At 34.5% G+C, this 19,334-nt stretch overlaps 1 protein-coding gene across 4 annotated transcripts in view; it reads right to left on the minus strand.

The window, feature by feature from the left end:
• Window positions 1-228: 228 nt before the first annotated feature.
• Window positions 229-19,334, minus strand: part of LOC128231856 (uncharacterized) — a 76,153-nt gene continuing 57,047 nt past the window's right edge. For 3 of the 4 annotated variants that reach the window (XM_052945093.1, XM_052945092.1, XM_052945090.1), the window contains 7 exons: window positions 10,249-10,330; window positions 5,864-5,998; window positions 5,462-5,591; window positions 3,966-4,804; window positions 3,270-3,577; window positions 2,869-3,024; window positions 229-2,253 (listed from right to left, as the gene is read on the minus strand). In XM_052945093.1, coding sequence (XP_052801053.1) covers window positions 2,137-2,253; window positions 2,869-3,024; window positions 3,270-3,577; window positions 3,966-4,804; window positions 5,462-5,591; window positions 5,864-5,998; window positions 10,249-10,330 — 1,767 coding nt within the window. In that variant the 3' untranslated portion in view covers window positions 229-2,136. The remainder of the gene's footprint in view (window positions 2,254-2,868; window positions 3,025-3,269; window positions 3,578-3,965; window positions 4,805-5,461; window positions 5,592-5,863; window positions 5,999-10,248; window positions 10,331-19,334) is intronic. The other variant, XM_052945091.1, reaches the window with a different exon arrangement.

A 19,334-nucleotide genomic window follows, 5' to 3' on the forward strand; every position in this document is an offset into this window, starting at 1 on the left:
TATGGAACGAACAAGAACCGAAAACATCAGCTACGGGGATCTTACTAAAAACATATGTTAAACAGGATAATGGTTCGTGTGCACTGCACTTCCCCTCATATCCATCAATCATTAATAAAGGTTCATTTAAATCATTTCACTAATTTCAGAGATATGGAACAGACAAGCATCGATTACGAAAAAAGGTTAAGGGGAGATTTCTTAATCAATATGCATAACGGATTATGGTTCCTGTGTACTGCACTTTATTTTATTGCCATCTATCTTTACCAATTTATTACAATTACATCAGTATTTTTAAAGTTATCGCAGGACAGGGTTTCGAATGACATACGGAAGTATCGACAGAGGACCAAGAGGCGACTATATCCTCATCACTTCCAGGAGCATAATAAAATTGAACGCTAAATTGTATATGTACTGGTATATCACTATGTTAAATACCCAAAACAAGAAACAATATCAATCTCTTATTAAAGTGACACTCTTATTCAAAATCAATACATACACAAGTATAACAAACATACATTTTGAGTCATAAACCTTCAGCTTCTTACTAAATAATGCATTTATGGAACATATTACTAACTTACAACAATTTTATAACCGTGTATATAATAGCTGAAAACGCAAAAATATTAAATGATTGGTGAATGCTAAAAGATTAACTGTGATCTACTATAGTCTCAAAAGGTAGAAATACTGTGTTTTCTGCACCTTTCTTTCAAATAAAACACAGTATCCTTAATAAGATCCATTGATTTCGATATATATGAATCATTTTTGGTCAATTAAAACAGTTAAATATGGGTATTAATGACCTCAGATTTGATTTTAAAGGGAATATTTTGTGTAAAACACGTGTCGCTCTGATCATTGCCTAACGACAACACAACTCAATTTGATTTTTTTATGTGTTGCAACGCAGAAATAATTGATCACCTATTACAAAAAAATCATGCAAACAATAACAGGTACAATATTCCTCAAACATTTGCGTTTGTTCAGTCAAACGTGCATCTTACGTTAGTCATACGTAAATTAGACACCACTGTGATGCCCGTGCTACCCAGGAACAAACTTAACTCCACTGAGATCAATACACTTTTACATAAATTCCCTTGTATCGTTTGTTTCTTTAGTGACTATATGTTTAGTAATGTTCATATCCTTAACAAATAAATTAAGAGTTGTACTGTGGCACAATCTCTATTCATGTACATATATGTACACTCGTGAATGATCAACTATCCAACCTTTAATATGAACAGAACACAAGTTTATTTTCACACATAACATCACACATATATACATCAATGAAGTAGACTATGATAGTCCATGATCATTTCCATTATTTAACACTTGCTTGGCGGTGATTATATGTTTTTTTAACTAGTTGAGATATTTTACAGTAATAAAAATAGTAGCAAATGTTAATCAAAAGAAGAATTATTAATCCTTATTACAACTATATAACGACTGGTATTAAAACATATAATAATCATGTATCATGTAAAGTAATGAAATTCTTTCTCTGAGCAAATGCTTTATACACGAAAATAGAAAGATTCTTTAACAAAACAGTATGATCTGTATTCAGCAATTCTATTGTTTTAAAGATATTTGGATTAGTACGATAATATCTAGGAATATATTTAGATCTAATATTTGTATACAGGCTGCATTCAACCAAGAAATGAACTTCGTCTTCTAAGACATTACAATGTGGGCAAAGTCTTAGTTCCAAAATTGTATTATTCTACCTACCAACTTCTATATTTAGTCGATGCGACGATAATCTTAATTGGCTTAAGGCAATTCTGAATTTCTGTACATTAACACACTTAAGATAGGGTTTTAGTTCAAAATCAGAAATGTTTCTATAAAATAAAGCTCTTGAGGAGCCTGACAATCTGCTGTTCAAATTTTGAACATAAACGTCTCGTATTCTTTGCTTTAAAAATGACACAAAATTTGAAATATCACCAACTCCTTGTGCAAGCCAAATGGGTACGAGTGTCTCAAGCCCCAAGCAGGTAACTATACGGTTATCTTAATCTGAAAGCTCTCAATCTTGAGTTCAGGATTTTATCCTTAACATTGTAATCAAAGTACACTGGCGTCAAAGCCACTGTATTATGACAGCGCACTTGCTCCTTCAATGCGATAGAAAATAAATGGCCAAAATTTTGAAACATCTACGCTCTTGTTCTTTGGAAATATTATGTGAACTTTCACATTTGAAACATCCTCCTGAAATAGAATAAAAACATTTATAACCATCATAATTTAATTAAGTCTCACTATTTTCACCAAATATGGACTCTTGATAATAACAATATAACCACAATTCATTTAAATATTTCATTATTATCTTATTAAGGTAATGCGTACTATTAAAACTATAAAAACACACAAATATAATAATTTTGAGCATGGTTCCATTGATCTTTTATGAAAAAACATTAATTTTGATTCCCTAAAAATACTAATCATGAAAGTAAATGCATGTATGAACCATCTGCTTATTTTAATCATTTTTGCATAATTGCTTCTATTCTTTCATAACTCGATTTATCGGATACCAGCTCTAGTTTCTAAAAAAGTAGCACCACGGAGCGAGCGCAAACTCTCGACTTTTCTTCGAAATACTTTGAGCGCTTATGAGTAACGGTTAGAATTTCAGTTTTTCCACTCTGACTCCGACGACACCATGACTATCAAAACACCTCAACATTTTCTTTGAAAACCTGACATGCTTAAAAGGGAATCGGGCAAAAAATTATTATATCCTTCTTCAACGTTCTCAGACATAAGTTTTCATCTTTGACGAAGAAACCATTTAAAGGAATCTTTTGCCCAACATACATGTTTGCTACGAAGTACTGTGTCTACATGATCCAGGCTATGGTTGAAGACAAAGAAAACATGTTTAAAGCGTTCTGGAACATTTTTACGGAGTTTTTCAAGTTCTTTTACACAACGTGGAAGGTCAGTTCTGTCCACAACAAACCTCTCTGACATCTGAAACAGGTATTGATACAATGACTGTAAAGAACAATGATAGTTATTCTTGGTAAACGTAATTTGAACATTTATATGCATTGAATTTGACTATGGGTTAAAATTACAAACAAGGCAAAATATCCACATTGGGGTAGGCTATAAAAACAACAATGCCTTGAACAGGCCTGAAGCTAATAATTAAATAAAGGCTCTAAAAAAGCAAACTTTCGTATTATTGTTTTTCTGTTATTAAAAAAAGTTACCGTTACCGAATCAGACGGACAAACTTTCGGTCGCACCGAGTTCACTACTTCGAAAATGTCTTCAACATCGGTTGGTGAAACAAAGATGTCAGCCACATCATAGTTCTTAAAGTCAATTTTCTCAACACTTCGAATTTGTGCAATCAGTTCTCTTCGAGCTATCCAAGCTGAAGATGCCTGTTCAAGAGAATCAATTTCCTTCAAATGGACTTCTCTGGATCCATGTTCTACTTGTATGCTAACAGCAGCAGCAAAGACCTTCAATTGATCCTCGTTTTCAACGAGGTATTTGGTAGATTCATCAAAGCCTGTAATATAGATTTAGAATAAGCTAGAATACTCTCTTCCAGTGAGGTACTTGATGAAATCATTCCTTGTCGAAGATCCTTTTTTTAAATTTAGGACAAAATGCGTGGCTTTGACAAATGGCATATAAACATCATAACTTATCATTTTTCTGGTAGTTCAAATCATGAATCATTAACCTTGCTTTATTATCAAAATATTATGATGTGACCAACCTTGTTCGAAGCAATTCTTGGCTACGACGGACGATTATCGGAATATCTTAATGTGACCATAGTTGTTTAAAGCAATTGTTGCCGACCACGACAGTGGGCTTTATCAATATCATAACAGATCCAATATACTCAGGTAAGCTATAAAAATAATAAAACAATTAGCTACTATACTCACTTAGCATTTTTCTAAACAAGCTTTCCTTCAGCCTTTGCAAATCATCAAATTTATTCAGGCAAATTGATTCAGACTTTACTTCTCCGCCTTTTGGTTTCTTTATCTTGAATTGAAAGGCCACTTGGAAACTGTATCTATAGGCTAATATGTTATCTTTTCCCCAAAGATTTTGAGCTGAAAATAAACGGCTGCCATGGCTTTTCATCTCTGTATTTTTACAGTGTTCAATATAATATGAAAGGAATGTATGCAAGGTGTTCACTGTCAGAAAGTTTCCATAGAACAATATGTTGGCGATGTCTTCACATCTCTTGCAATCTTTATGTTGGTACAATTCATGTCTGGTCTCCTCGGTTGCCGTGAGTGCTTTGATCAATGTAGCAATATACTTGTTTTCTTTCTTTTTAAAGTCCACTGAAGATGTTGTAGTCGTATTACTACTGTTGAACGTCACGACAGTTTTACCTGTTAATACAGATTTTATTTCGGCATCACCATGACAACAATCTTCAAAAATAAAAATGTTGTCAACTGACTTTAGCTGCTGTATTTCATTGCACAATTCAACGTCTTTCATCAATTCATTTTCACCCAGTTTGAAAAAGCCTTCCTTGGCTTCAATAGTTGATCCTGTCACACTCTGAAGAGGACCAATTGACTTCTTTTCGTTCTTTGCAATTTCTTCTTTTGTCTGGAGACCATGGTGCCCCGAGTACACCACTAGAAGAGTTTTGAGGCTTTTCTCTTTCAGTTTTTTAATGGCATCTTTAACTTTGCCCCACATCTTATTGTCTTCCTTGTCTGGTTCATCTGGAGTAACAACTTCAATGCTTTCCTCCCTGTTGATTTTAAATAGAAATCATGTTGTCTGATTGTGTGTGAATTTGTTCATTTTTTATTGTAACAATAGTTTATCAAATTCAATACAGTCTATTTTAAAGTTCGACAATATTAGATATTTTGGCCAGCAATCCAAGTATTTATATAGGTGAAAATGGTGTTCCTTATGTATGTTTAAATTAAATAACTATGCCTATTCCTAGGGACTTGTTTTATAAATTGGCATAGGCGAGGTATTTTTATGTGTTTGCCTGTTCAGGTGCAGTTTCTTATTTTTTAAATGCCAACTTTGAATAGTGTCGAGAGGTTACAATATAAAGGTTCACTTTTGTTTTAGTTAACTTGATGAAAAGCCAAGTGGTGAGAAAATACACTGTGTTCAGTATAAATTCAGACATACGAGATCAATCCGAAGATCAATTTCAAATTGTGCCCATCTACGACTGTAATACCTCACTGAATTAAGGCAAGGGCGGAATAAACACCAAAGCTCAGTTGTTCTGTTCCCCTTCCAGTCATACAAAGGGCACACTTTAGCTTTGGTTTTTCACTTAATATTTTTTAACATATTAGGTTAAATTTGCATTTTTGGGACGACAGCGACACTAACGCCACCAAGGCATTTTATTGGATAACAAACAAGCTGAAAAATCTACCTGATGCACATGACAGGAACACTTCTACTTGTGATAACCTCTTTTAGTCTATGTACATCATTTTTGAAAGCATCTGCTACAACTTTGTCTTTGTCATTTCCTGCAATCAAAATGGCTCCCCAGTTTTGCCCTGGAATGCAAGAAATAAGAGGATATTTAAGTGCAGTTTAAAAACTCATTATTTCACGAGTTTAATCTAATTTCCTCTTGGTAAGGACACAAATAATGTTTTCTTCCAAGGAAACAAACTAGGTGTTACAGACGAGGTGATAATTAATCAATATGAACTGGGCCTTAAATAAATCTACCCAGAGCATGTTCTTATTGTTCTATAATGAAGAATGAAAAATAAAATAAAGATTAATGAACAGAAACTTTAAAGGGCAAATACTAGAAGCTTACCAATGAATGGCTGCACCTCCATTTCGCAAGTGTGACAAATGATTGGATTCAAGAAGGAATTTCTTATGCAAGATGCGCACACCTTGATAGGCGACGAACATAATACGGCATGTTCCAGATACTCGCTTTCTTCAGCTAATGATAAAAAACACAATGTATGACATCAAGCTCGACTTTGAAATCATCACAAAACCGAGATAAACTTCTTTCCTCCTTGATCAAAAATAGGTTTTAAAGTTTAGTCAGACTATTTTCCTACATCTCCCTCTAGCTTATCAATACCTCATAACAATTTACAATAGAAGGTTATTCTATTTTACTTAATGTCGAATACCGATTTATTTCAGATTTAATGTGTTTTTTACATCTTACGCGTTACTTATGTAGAATTATGGGTCGGGTGCGTAACATGGAAGATGACAATTTTTTGATTATGCAAGTTATTTTGATTTTTTTTAGTTTATCTGCAATCTGATGGATATTTAAAAATGCACCCCCAAAGACTGAACGTTTTGACAACTTTTTTTATTTTTTTTTGTCTTGGAACGAGCCATTTTTGGCGAAAATCTATGGAAACCAGTTATATAAGACTGATGACAAAATATAAGATTGCAGATTTTTATATTTAAATTCAAAAACTGATGTTTGATGGTCTTTACCAAATTTAAGAAAAGAATTATTGAGTACAAAATTTAAAACTTCAATGACATCTGTGCATGTCCAATAGATATATTTATCTGAGCGATCTTTAGTAAAAAAAAGCCTTTTTAACATTAACAGCCATGTAAGTAGTTTTCTCCGTCGCAAAAGTTTTTTCGATAAGAGGAGTCAATTTGTTTGTAACTAAAGATGGTGGAATAGATGTATAGAGCGTTGAAAAGTCATAAGTATTTAATACTAAGACTTTATACCGTCTTTTTCAAAACCATTAACTAAATCTAAAGAATTATTGATAGACCAAAAGATATTAATTCCAGAATTCTCATAAACTTTACTACAGTATTTTTTCACATGAAACTTTATAGCAGTTAAGCATGATGTAAGTAAAATTGAAACTTGTTTAGTAGAGCAAAAAATAAAATTACCAATAACTCGTGATTTATACGGATTTTTATGCATCTTAGGCAACCAGTGTATTGTAGGAATGTTTTTGTGATCATCATTCAAAAGAACTTGAAATTTAGCATTATAATCAATATGATTTTTAATAACACTTTCTTCATCGAGTTGGCTAGAGTTGTAAGTTCTGGAAGATTGTAACTCTCCAATAATAGTATTTACATCATATAAACGTCAAACTATGATTACGTTATTAGCTGTATTATCAGCTGTTACAAATACAAGTTTTTTATGTAGGGATTTGATATCCATTATCAACTTTGGAGTTATCGAAATAGACTTTGGGGGAAGTGCCAACGGATTACTGTTAAAAAACTCAATTTTCTTATCTATTAGGTACAATATTTTATTCATCCACGGTAATAAGGCATTTGGTTCAACCCCTTCTCTTTTGCACCAGCTTTTACTATTTTTGGATAAAGTGTCTGTCAATTCTAATTTACATGTATGGAAATTAATTTCAGATGCAATCCGTTATTTAGGACCTTTATTAAGCAGTTTTCTAAGAAGATTATTTTTAATAAAAGAAAAATCTCCTGTAACAATATGCCTAACAGGGTTGTAGCGGTACATGGAGTCAATACAATCTCATGAAGAAGGTGTATTTGCGGAAATATCATCTTTTGATACTACTTTATTATAATTAAATATGAAATTTCTAATAGGCTTTTTATATTGGTAACATATCATTGGCATTTCTATACTCTTAAAGTTTTGTGGAATACATTTTTCTACATTTTTATTCTTAAATAAATTATCTAGATTAAGAAGATCTATACCCTTGTTGCTAAAAGAAAGTTTAATGCGATATCTTTTGCTAGTATCAACATTTTCAATAGTGGGATGAAGGTAATGTTTAGTATATCCATTAACGATACAAGCGCATTCATACTTCGGATCAGTTCTTAAAATAATATTATCAGCTTCCCTATCAAGTGACCGTAAAGAAGTTAATGAAAGGGAGCATAAAGTAGAAAGAAGCCGATGTTTGCCATTTTGTAACAAGACACTATTACATTGCTTCATATCAATTGTTCTACGTTGTTTTCTTTTAATGTTTCCATTAATTCGCTTGCCATGTGATCTTGTCTTACGCTTTCTTTCTTTAAATAATGAAAAAAATATCAATATTATTACATTTCGAAATATTACCTACATTAAATATATTATCATTAAGTCCACGCGGATATGGAGTTTGCAAGCGTTTAATCCAGTTAAGTTCTGCAATGCATCTTGCTTTATATTTATAAGAATTACTTCCTTTATCTGTAAATATAAGGTGTTCAACTGGATGAATGGTTAATTTATCTAAGCTATGTCCAGTCTTGTAAAAATGTTGATATAGAAAATTTAAGGAGTTCAACCATTTTTCTATTTTTAGTAGCAGTGACCTTGACCTTGAATCTAGGTTCCCTAACGCAATCCCATGAAAGGTTTCCATAAACTCTCCCTATAAACCAAGTTTGGTCAAGATATGTCAATCCTAGCTAAAGTTATTTAGTTTTAACCGTGTTTCTATTTTTAGTAACAGTGACCTTGAATCTAGGTTCCCTAACGCAATCCCATGAAAGGTTTTCATAAACTCTCCCTATAAACCAAGTTTGGTCAAGATATGTCAATCCTAGCTAAAGATATTTAGTTTTAACCGTGTTTCTATTTTTAGTAACAGTGACCTTGACCCTAGGGACACTAAACGCAATCACATGAAAGGTCTTCATAAATTATTCCCATATACCAAGTTTAGTCAAGATATGTCATCCCTAACTAATGTAATTTAGTTTCAACCGTTTTTCTAATTTTAGTAACAGTGACCTTGACCTTGACCATAGGGACCCCGAATGCAATCCCATGAAAGGTATCTATAAACTCTTCATATAGACCAATTTGGTCAAGATATGTCAACCCTTACTTAAGTTATTCAGTTTCATAGGTGAGTTTGACGCCGCCCGCCCGCAGTTTGGTCAAGATATGTCAAACCTTACTAAAATTATTCAGTTTGAATCGGGTTTTTTCTATTTTTAGTAACAGTGGCCTTGACCTTGACCCTAGGGACCCCAAAGGCAATCCCATGCAAGGTCTCCATAAACTCTTCATATAGACCAAGTTAATTCAAGATATGTCATCCCTAACTAAAGTTATTAAGTTTCAAAGGTGAGTTTGACGCCGCCCGCCCGCCCGCACGAACAACGACGTTTGTCATTCTAATAACCAGGTCTCACTATGTGAAAACCTGTATAAAAACTGTAAAAATGGTATATCTGTGAGAGTGCAGCTTTAAGTATTCGATAGTCATATGTAATAACAATAGTCAGAGAGTTCTTTCTGAGTCGCTCTTAAGCACAGACAAAGGTTATTGATGGGATAAACTGATTGGTAACCACTGCTAATACTTTCAGCACATGTTTTCCCTTATTTACACAAGAAAAAGGACATTCAACCACCATGGTTTAAGCATCTGTAAGGTATTTGTAAGATTTTTATCTGGTAGCTTTCTTATAAATAACAGATATAATTTTTCCTTTTTTATTTATTTTTTGCTGAAGAACTATATGGGTACTTCAAAAAGTAATGTTATACCAAACCACACACATACAATCTCATATTTTGTAACGTTATAATGTACGACCCCTGATGTACAAATATGTATACCAAAGCATTTTTGCATTCACGCTAGTCATTGTCTAAAATCATCAGATTGTTTGGCTTCAGAGAATAGTTCTGATATTATATCTCTGTCCACCTATCATCTTTTTGGACTTGGGAAACGTCACATAAACCAAAATCTGACTGCCCTCAATACGTTCGAGCATATTTGTTTTAATTTTCCTTGGTCTTAAAAATCTATGAAAATCGAATGTATCAAGTCAACGCAAAATTTCCAAATGTCTTATTCAGAAAAGTATTTACGCGCCCTATTGAAAAAAGATCTAGAAGCAAAATCACAAACCAATTATCACCCATTTTCTTCCAGAAGCAATATGCGACAGAGTCAAGGGTTTTTTGCCCTCTATTACGGTGCTGGATTGAGCAGCTTTAAATATCTCAATCTAGTGTATATGAGATATTCTCATTCAAAATCAGATCATTATTTCAGTAATACATCAAAATCTTCAACTGTTTTAGGTTTAAATGTAAATAAAAAAAAATCCAAGATGTTAAAATTTAGACTTTAGAAAAATGGGAAAATTTAAGTATTGGACATCATCAGTGAAATTACTTTTTGAAGAACACTCGTAACTACGCACACGATGAAAAGAAAAACTCACCAGCTTGATTTGCTAGACACACTTCGCATTCCTTCCCTGGATTTCTGCTCCACTTTTGTGCATCTACTTCTCGCATTAGTGGCTTTAAATGTAAAGAAAGTAAATAACTTACAACAAAATTTGGGTGTTAAAATATATTGGTAAAAATACGAAGAGCAAAGTAGTTATGCAGCATTTACCAAAACAAGTTTTTAATAAGGCAGTCCAAAGGACGGCTATATCCCCTGCTGTTGTTTTTTAGAACATTTCGTTTTTCTAAATACTTACATAATGAAACTGTGAGATCCAGGAGAAATGTTTATGTTGTTACAACAAAAGTTTCTAATACGTATTGAAGGTCACTCAATGAGATCCATTTGTACCAAGTTTGTACAAAGTTATATGGTAATCCATCAATGGACAATTAAGTAATAGCGCGGACAAGAGCATGTGTACTCTGACCTTTAAATGTCTCGTGTGACATTGACCTTTGGGGAATTGACCCGGGTCAAGGTCACTGCACACCGTTTTAATGAAAACAACATTTGTTCCAAGTTATATGGTAATCAATCAATGCATAAGTTAGTTATAGCCCGAACAGGAAATGTTACGGACAGACAGACAGACTGACGGACGAATAATGGGCATTCCTATAATTCCCTTCCCACTCTCTGACGGGGGATTAAAAAGATGTTGAAGGTGTTAGTATTTTTAATGTAAAAGAGTGTATGGTGACTTGAATGAAAAAATGTATGCTATCGAGATTATAAAAAGCTTAAATAATGTCTTGAATATAAAATGTTTTTTATTTTGTTTTGAATGTAAAATGCTTGTATTCGGTATTATTTTTGTATTTAGGTTTGTATTCTGTCTGGAATATCAACTGATTGAATTATGTCTGAAATGAACAAGAGCGGTCACAGACAGCTATATCCCCCGCCTCATGGGGGCATTTTTTGTAACGAAAGCCAATCAATGGTAAGGGTAGTTTCTCTGGAACATAAGAAATACGTAAAATAAAAAGGGCAATAACTCTTTCAAAAATGGTCGAATCTCGAAAGCCCGACAATATGCGCTGCGTCACTATACAATCATCAATCAGTGAAAGTTTTGTAGAAATTGCATGAAAAACGTAAGAGGAGTTGCGAAGAAACCAATTCTAAAGGTAAAATAAAGAAAGGGCAATAACTCTTTCAAAAATGGTCGAATCGCGAAAGCCCGACAATATGCGCTGCGTCACTAAGTCATCAATCTGTGAAAGTTTGGTAGAAATCGCATGAAAAACGTAAGAGGAGTTGCGAAGAAAACCAATTTTAAATGTAAAATAAGCAAAGGGCAATAACCCTTTCAAAAATGGTCGAATCGGGAAAGCCCGACAATATGCGCTGCTTCACTTTATGATCATCAATCTGTGAAAGTTTGGTAGAAATCGCATGAAAAATGTAAGAGGAGATGCAAAGAAATGAATGTGGGACGGACGGAGGCACACACGCACGCATGGAATCGCGCATACCATTACTATATCTCCTCGCATTTTCAAGGCATTTGTATTCTTTCCTAAATGTCAATTATGTTAGATAGCATTTGTACTAAGATATATGGTAATGCATAAGTTAGTAATAGCTCGAACACGAAATGTAACGGACACACAGACAGACTGACGGATGGACGAAGGGCATTCCTATAATTACCTCCCCACTCCGTGACGGGGGATTAAAAAGATATTAAAGGTGTTAGTGTTTTGAATGTAAATAAGTGTATGGTGACTTGAATGAAAAATGTTTGCTGTTGGGATTATAAAATGCGTAAATGCTGTCTTGAATATATATCTTTTTATTTTGTTTTGAATCTAAAATGTTTATATTCGGTATTAATTGGAATTCTTGAATGTAAAATGTATACTTTTGCGAATTTACGAAAGATGTATTGAATTGATGTGAGCTGTCTTGAATGACATCTGTTTTTGTGTTGTCTTGAATTTTGAATGTTGGTGTTGTTTTGAGTGTTTAATATTTATATGATATCTTGAGTAAGTGCCCTTTAGAACGTCATCGAAAATTCGTAAATTGAAAATGTCGTCTGCTTGAAAAATAATAATCCAATTATTAATATTTAGCAAAATGGTGTATTGAAGAGCGCAATTTTATATAAATACCACATATCAGAGTAAAATCTAACTTATAAGCCTTCAGATGTATGAGGATTTTTATCTAGTAACTAATTCTTTTTATGACACGCTGTCAAACTAACATATTATCCAGGAACAACAAAATGGTCCTGAGATTGCGTATTTGTTTGAAAGGGGTTTAAACAAGATGATATAAGTGCAAAACCGTAAATAAAACCAGAATGGGATTATTATGAGAAAATTGTGACCACAGAGTATCCCCGATGGAGACAGTCAACAATCGAATTGTGATCTTCAAGTCACATCTACGGCAAATATTTAGTTTAGCCCATAAGTGCCCATTGAAGGTCATCTCAATAACAAAACCTGTAATAAGATACTTTACTAATTTAATTGTGGCCTAGCCTAAAAGCAGATGTTTTTAGTAACTGCAAATCATGTCAATACTGGTCCATTGAAAAGGAAACCTACTAGAAAATAACAAACAATAGCTGTCACAGTATGTGACGAATGCCCCCGAATGTGACATTGACCTATGAACAAGGTCAGTACATGAAAAATTGATCTTGCCTTTATGTGTCAAATACATATGGCAAGTTATTTTAAATTGCCTCTGAACATAAAAATGACCTTATATTTAGCATTCCATTGAACACTTAGTGTATCTTTCACCTTAGAGGTAGGAGGGACACGTCGTCTTGGTATGTCGAACACATGAGGCAAGTTATTTAAAAATATGTCAATACAAGGGAAAGTTACAGTCCAGACACGACAACCTAAACTCAATGTCCTTATATGCAGCATTCCATTGTGAATAAACAAATAAGTGTGACCTTGACCTTAGAGATACTGAAACGGGTCTTGCAAGCGACACGTCATCTTGGTATGTCGAACACATGTGGCAAGTTATTTTAAAATCTGTCCATACAAGAGAAAGTTACAGCCTGGACACAACAACCTACAATCTAAATGCTTATATGCAGCACTCCATTGTGAATAAACACTAAGTGTGACCTTGACCTTAGAGGTAGGGATACGGGTCTTGCACGCGACACGTCGTCTTGGTATGTAGAATACATGTGGCAAATTATTTTAAAATATGTCCATACAAGGGAAAGTTACAGCCCGGACACGAGTTATTGAGCCGGACACACGAACGGACATACGGACGGTGCCACCTTCCGGGGCATAAAAAGTTCATTTACAGCCTATTACTGCATGGAGCCTCTTTACCGCAGTAAAATGTCATTTGAATGCCAGTGGAATACCAATACATTCAGGTCGTAAACATAAACACACTTGTACTCCAGGAAAATACCACATAATACCGGTGAAATACCCCTGCATTCAAGTGGTAAACATAAATGCACTGGTATTCCAGTAAAAACCAATACTGGTATGCCACTGGTCAATTTTATTCTAGTGGTATACCATTGGATTTCCAGTGAAAAAGGTGACAACGAGATTGGAATAAGGCAAATTTTCAGTATACTTATTTCTTACCAATGGTAAATCACTTGAAAAAAAGGTTCCATCAAAATTTGATTTGATATTATATATATTTGTATCTAAGATACTTATATTTGAGGTTAGAAGAGGAAATTTAAGAGTAAAAATTAGAATCAAAATGCAGTAATTTTTGTCCTACAACTTCCACAGAAATAACCATGTTGTGAATATACAACTGATTGGCATTTTATTATAGTCATTTAATCTCCGCTGTCAGACAGTGTTAAAAGAATTAGCACAGTGACTGATAGCTGGTATAATCATTAATAGATGTGACTTCCATCCTCTAAAGCAATAACAAGAGCTGTCACAGTATGTGACGAATGCCCCCGAATGTGACATTGACCTATGAATAAGGTCAGTACATGAAAAGTTGATCTTACCTTTACAGGTCAAATACATATGACAAGTTATTTCAATTTGCTTCTTTACATAACAAATACCACCCATATTTGACAACATTCATTCTTATGTCCGTATATTCAGCATTTAATTGTGAATAACCACTAAGTGTATCTTTCACCTTAGAGTTAGGGATATGGGTCTTGCACGCGACGAGTATTTTTGGTATATCGAACACATGTGGAAAGTTATTTTAAAATCTGTCCATAAAGAGAAAAAGTTACAGCCCCGACACGACACAACCTATACTCTATGTCCTTATATGCAGCATTCCATTGTGAATAAAATCTAAGTGTGACCTTGCCTTAGAGATAGGGAAACAGGTCTTGCAAGCGACACCTCGTCTTGGTATGTCGAACACATGTGGCAAGTCATTTTAAAATCTGTCCATACAAAAGAAAGTAACAGCATAGACACGACAACCTATACTCTATGTCCTTATATATGCAACATTCCATTGTGAATGAACACCTAAGTGTGACCTTGACCTTAGAGATAGTGAAACGGGTCTTACATGCAACATGTCGTCTTGGCATGTCAAACACATGTGGCAAATCATTTTTAAATCCGCCTATACAAGAGAAAGTAACACATTGGACCTTGACCTTAGAGAAAGGGACACGGGTCTTGCACGCGACACGTCGTCTTGGTATGTCATACACATGCGGCAAGCTATTTTAAAATAGATCCATACATGGGAAAGTTACAGCCCAGACACGACAACTAATACTCAATGTCCTTATGTGCAGCACTCCATTGTGAATAAACACCTAAGTGTGACCTTGGCTTTAAAGGCAGGGACACGGGTCTTGCACGCGACACGTCGTCTTGGTATGTCGAACACATGTGGCAAGTTATTTAAAAGTCTGTCCATACAAGGGAAAGTTACAGCCCGGACACGACAACCTATACTCAATATCCTTATATGCAGCACTCCATTGTGAATAAACACTAAGTGTGACCTTGACCTTAAAGGTACGGACACGGGTCTTGCACGCGAAATGTCGTCTTGGTATGTCGAACACATGTGGCAAGTTATTTAAAATATGTCCATACAAGGGAAAGTTACAGCACGGACACGAGTTATTGAGCCGGAGGGACTGACGGACGGACGGACGGTGCGATTTTAAAAGTTCATTTATCATCTGAATTACTGACAATATTCGCAAAATTTGCCAAAAGACTAGATGCCAATTGCTACTGGTCGCTGACATCAAAGAAAAGTAAATATTTGAATATGTGTGTTTGAAGTATGTGACCTTCTTCTAGTAACTCTTTTTAAAGTGACAATTTATCATAACAAAAGTAAATTCCTAGATATGAAAAGATAACAACATACCCACCCCACCCTTCGGCCCTTTGACCAATTCATTCTTTGCCAGGCAAACGGCGGCTGTTGTGGGTGTGTTATAGACGTTTAAAACATGAGAATGAATAAGTGTCTTTATTTTCTTAATGTTTTTATTTACAGATAATTATTTGTGTTGTAAGTATTATTACGTATTTTCATTATATGTATATGTTAAGTACAAATAAATGTAATGTATGTCTTTCTTTTCTGCCAATATTTTACCAATATTTTCATGAATATATGTTTTATGTCGAATAACAAATTTCATTAAAACTATTGAAATAAAATGTCAATTTCTACAGTGTTTATTAAATTAAGAAAACAATAAAAAAATAAGGGGCCGAAATGTCTCAGTTGAAAATCAGGAAGAGGGCGAAAAGTCTCCAGTCGATATCTTAAAGGAGTCGAAGAGGCAAGGCCGAGACGTCGAAGGGGCCGATTTGGTAAGGGGCCAATTTGTCTCGCTCCCTTTATGATACACGGTTGCATGCAAATTCCTTTTAACATCTGTAATAAACTGTTATTTTTCGTAAAGTATGTGCTGTACATGCACAGGTAATTTGGATGGTCTGTATGTCGGCATTTGTTCTAAATGAATAGTGTAATGGTCACAATTAAACTATCTGGACATAACATATCGACAACCATGGAACATCGCCCAATCGTCAGATAACAGAAAATATTGATTTAGTATTGTTGAAAGCTAGGGTATGTGCAGCTGACGTCGCACGTCTTTTCTGTGTCAATGAACGGACTGTATTGCTCTTGTAAGCATGTCGCTTTCAGGACAGGCTGGGGTCAAAAAGCCCTCGTAAAGCTCAAGCTAATATTAGTTTATTGTGACTTTATCTCGAAATGATTGTTTCATGGTCACCCGAAAGCTTGTAGATCGACAAAGAACTGCCACTAGAAACCAGAATTTCGGTTTTGACGGCCTGTTTTTGCATGAAGGCAGTGCGACATTGTTCTACATGTAATTGTAAGTCAGCATTTCATTGAAGGCTAGTCACCGTGCAGCACATCGAAATTGGGTTCGCCATAATAACTACCATATCGTCTTCACAGATGAATTGAAGTTTAATATACAAGGGGCGGATAGCAGGATGCGTATGAAGACGAAGGGAGAACAGGTTGGACCCTGTTTACGTCATCCACAGCGATTGGTACGATGGTGAAAGTGAAATGACATGGTGCGTGATTTCACACAGTGGGAAAACAGAACTTAAAACATTACTTGGTAATCTAAAAGATGTTTGCTATTGTGATTAAATCATCGCATGCGGTATCGTAAAGATACATGACGTTTTGGCGGGACATGACATCAATTGGCCTGCAAATTCACCTGACTTCTCACCGTTCAAGCATATGTTGGACTACCTAGCACGTAAGAGGAAGCAGAGATCAACATCAACAAGGTGGTGGACCTTGCTGCTCTTTGCACAAGGAATGGGTTGGTGCACCACTTCATGTTATAAGAGCACTAAAAACAGTATGAGATGTGGGTGTGTAGCTGCAATAGAGTCAAGGGATTGCTACGCGAGGTATTGACTTTGACAAAAAAAATCGTTTTGACACCCATTTTAAATATGAAGTGTAAAATACTGGAATTATTTGGTATTTTCTGTTTATATTGTTAACAAATGTTTGGTATTAAATAAATTATGTGGCATGTCAATTGGTTGAAATTATATTTTAATCTCTATTTTTTGTACAAAATACTTGCTATACCTTTTCTTCTGAATATCTATATGGAGATTGTAAAATTTAACAAGAGCTGTCGAAAGACAGCGCGCTCGACTACGCCGCTTTGACTTAAAAGTGAATACAATAACAATGTAATATGATGCCTGTCAAAAGCAATAAAACAATCAAATTAAAAAGTGAACAAGAATCGTGATGTGACAAAACCAGGTTTTTAATGATTGGCAGAATTGGCAGTTTTTTCTGCTTTTTTCTGTTTTTTGTATTAGTGACCTTGATCCTAAGGGCCCAAAACACAATCCCATGAAAACCCTCCATAAACTCTTCCTACATATCAAGTTTGGTCACAGTATGTCAACCATAACTGAAACAGTAATCTATTTTTAGTTACAGTGACCTTGACCCTAGGGAACCAAAAGGCAATCCATGAAAGTTCTGCATAAACTTGTCCTATATACCAAGTTTGGTCACAATATGTAGACCCTTAACTTAAGTTATTCAATACCTACCCTTTTTCAATAGTAATCATGACCTTCATCGTAGGGGCCTCAAACACATTCCCACAAAAGGTCTCCATAAACTCTTCGTTTATACCAAGTTTGGTCTCTTTATGTCAAACCTAGCTAAAATTATTCGATACATAAGGTGACCTTGATGCTGCCCTCCCACCAGCCCGCCCGAACAATGACGCAAGTCATTCAAATAACTTGTTTTCCCTTTATGAAAATGTGGTTAAGGAAATAAAAATGTGCCTTTCAAAAGAAATTAAAATAAAATTAAAAAGAAAAATGAAAAAAAAATCAAGGGCCATTATTTATATTTAGGTTAAAATGGAGTTATATTTCTTGTCGTAAGATAGTCGTGTCGTGAATAATTTTGCATTTTATTTAGTGCATTGAATGATAGGTATAGAAGTTCTTTTATTAAAATCTCAACTTGCCCTTAACTTTAACTTGTCCTAAAACTTTACCTAAGTCAATCAGGGGCCATAACTTGATTAAGGATAATATAGAGTTATGTAACCACATTGTGCGATGGTCATGAACAATTGTGTGAAGAATTAAGTCAATTGAAGGAAGGGTATAGAAGTTATTAATAAATATCCCAACCTGCCCTAAAACTTTAACCTAAGTTCCATAGTCAATCAGGGGTCATAATTTGTATAAAGGATAATATGCAGTTATCTAACCTCATCATGTGATGGCCCTGACCAACTGTATGAAATATTAAGTCAATTGAATGAAAGGTATTGGACTTATAAGTGAAAATCCCTTGCCCTAAAACTTTAACCGGACACCGATGCTGGGGCGAGTAGTATAACCCTCCTTATTTTTCGAATAGTCGAGCTAAAAATGCAAGACCAATAACTCGGGAGCAAGTGTTGCAATCTGACAGATCAACAAACTTTTAACAGAACATCATGGTCACACTTTTTGGAAAAGATTTGTTAGGGAATTCTTGATCATGAGAGGACAAAGACAACATGCTCAAGAAAAGAGCAGAGTGATTTTGGTCAAAGTATGACAATTTAGGGGCCATTACACCACAGTAAATATCACAAATTGATTTTGGTGAAAGTCGTCAAGATATTTTTTCAAAAACATAACTACCATGTTTGGCAAATATTGGATGACAAAATAATGTTCATGTTTGACAGTGGGTGTGATGCAGAGGAGGACAACATGACCACTATATCATGTGCCATGTACACGTTAGCCGGCGACATAAAACTGTTTGTGTGCTGTATATCAAATGTGTTTATGTTTGTATTAAGTGCCATGATTCTAGTCTTAATGAAATTAATTAAAAGTATTTAGGTAATATCTCTGCAGTTCCAATTAATATAGTTTGTGATTAAAGAGATTACCTTGTTCAAAAATTAGAGGAAATGCATTAAAAGCCATTTGCTTTCCAATTTCACTTATATAAAATGCTCCATTTATTAAACAGAAACTATTTTTCTATCATTACCATCAGGGACATTGACTTTGACTCCTCTGACCCCAAATGCAATTC

The sequence above is a fragment of the Mya arenaria genome, chromosome 4 (assembly GCF_026914265.1).
Source record: "Mya arenaria isolate MELC-2E11 chromosome 4, ASM2691426v1".
NCBI lineage: Eukaryota > Metazoa > Mollusca > Bivalvia > Myida > Myidae > Mya > Mya arenaria.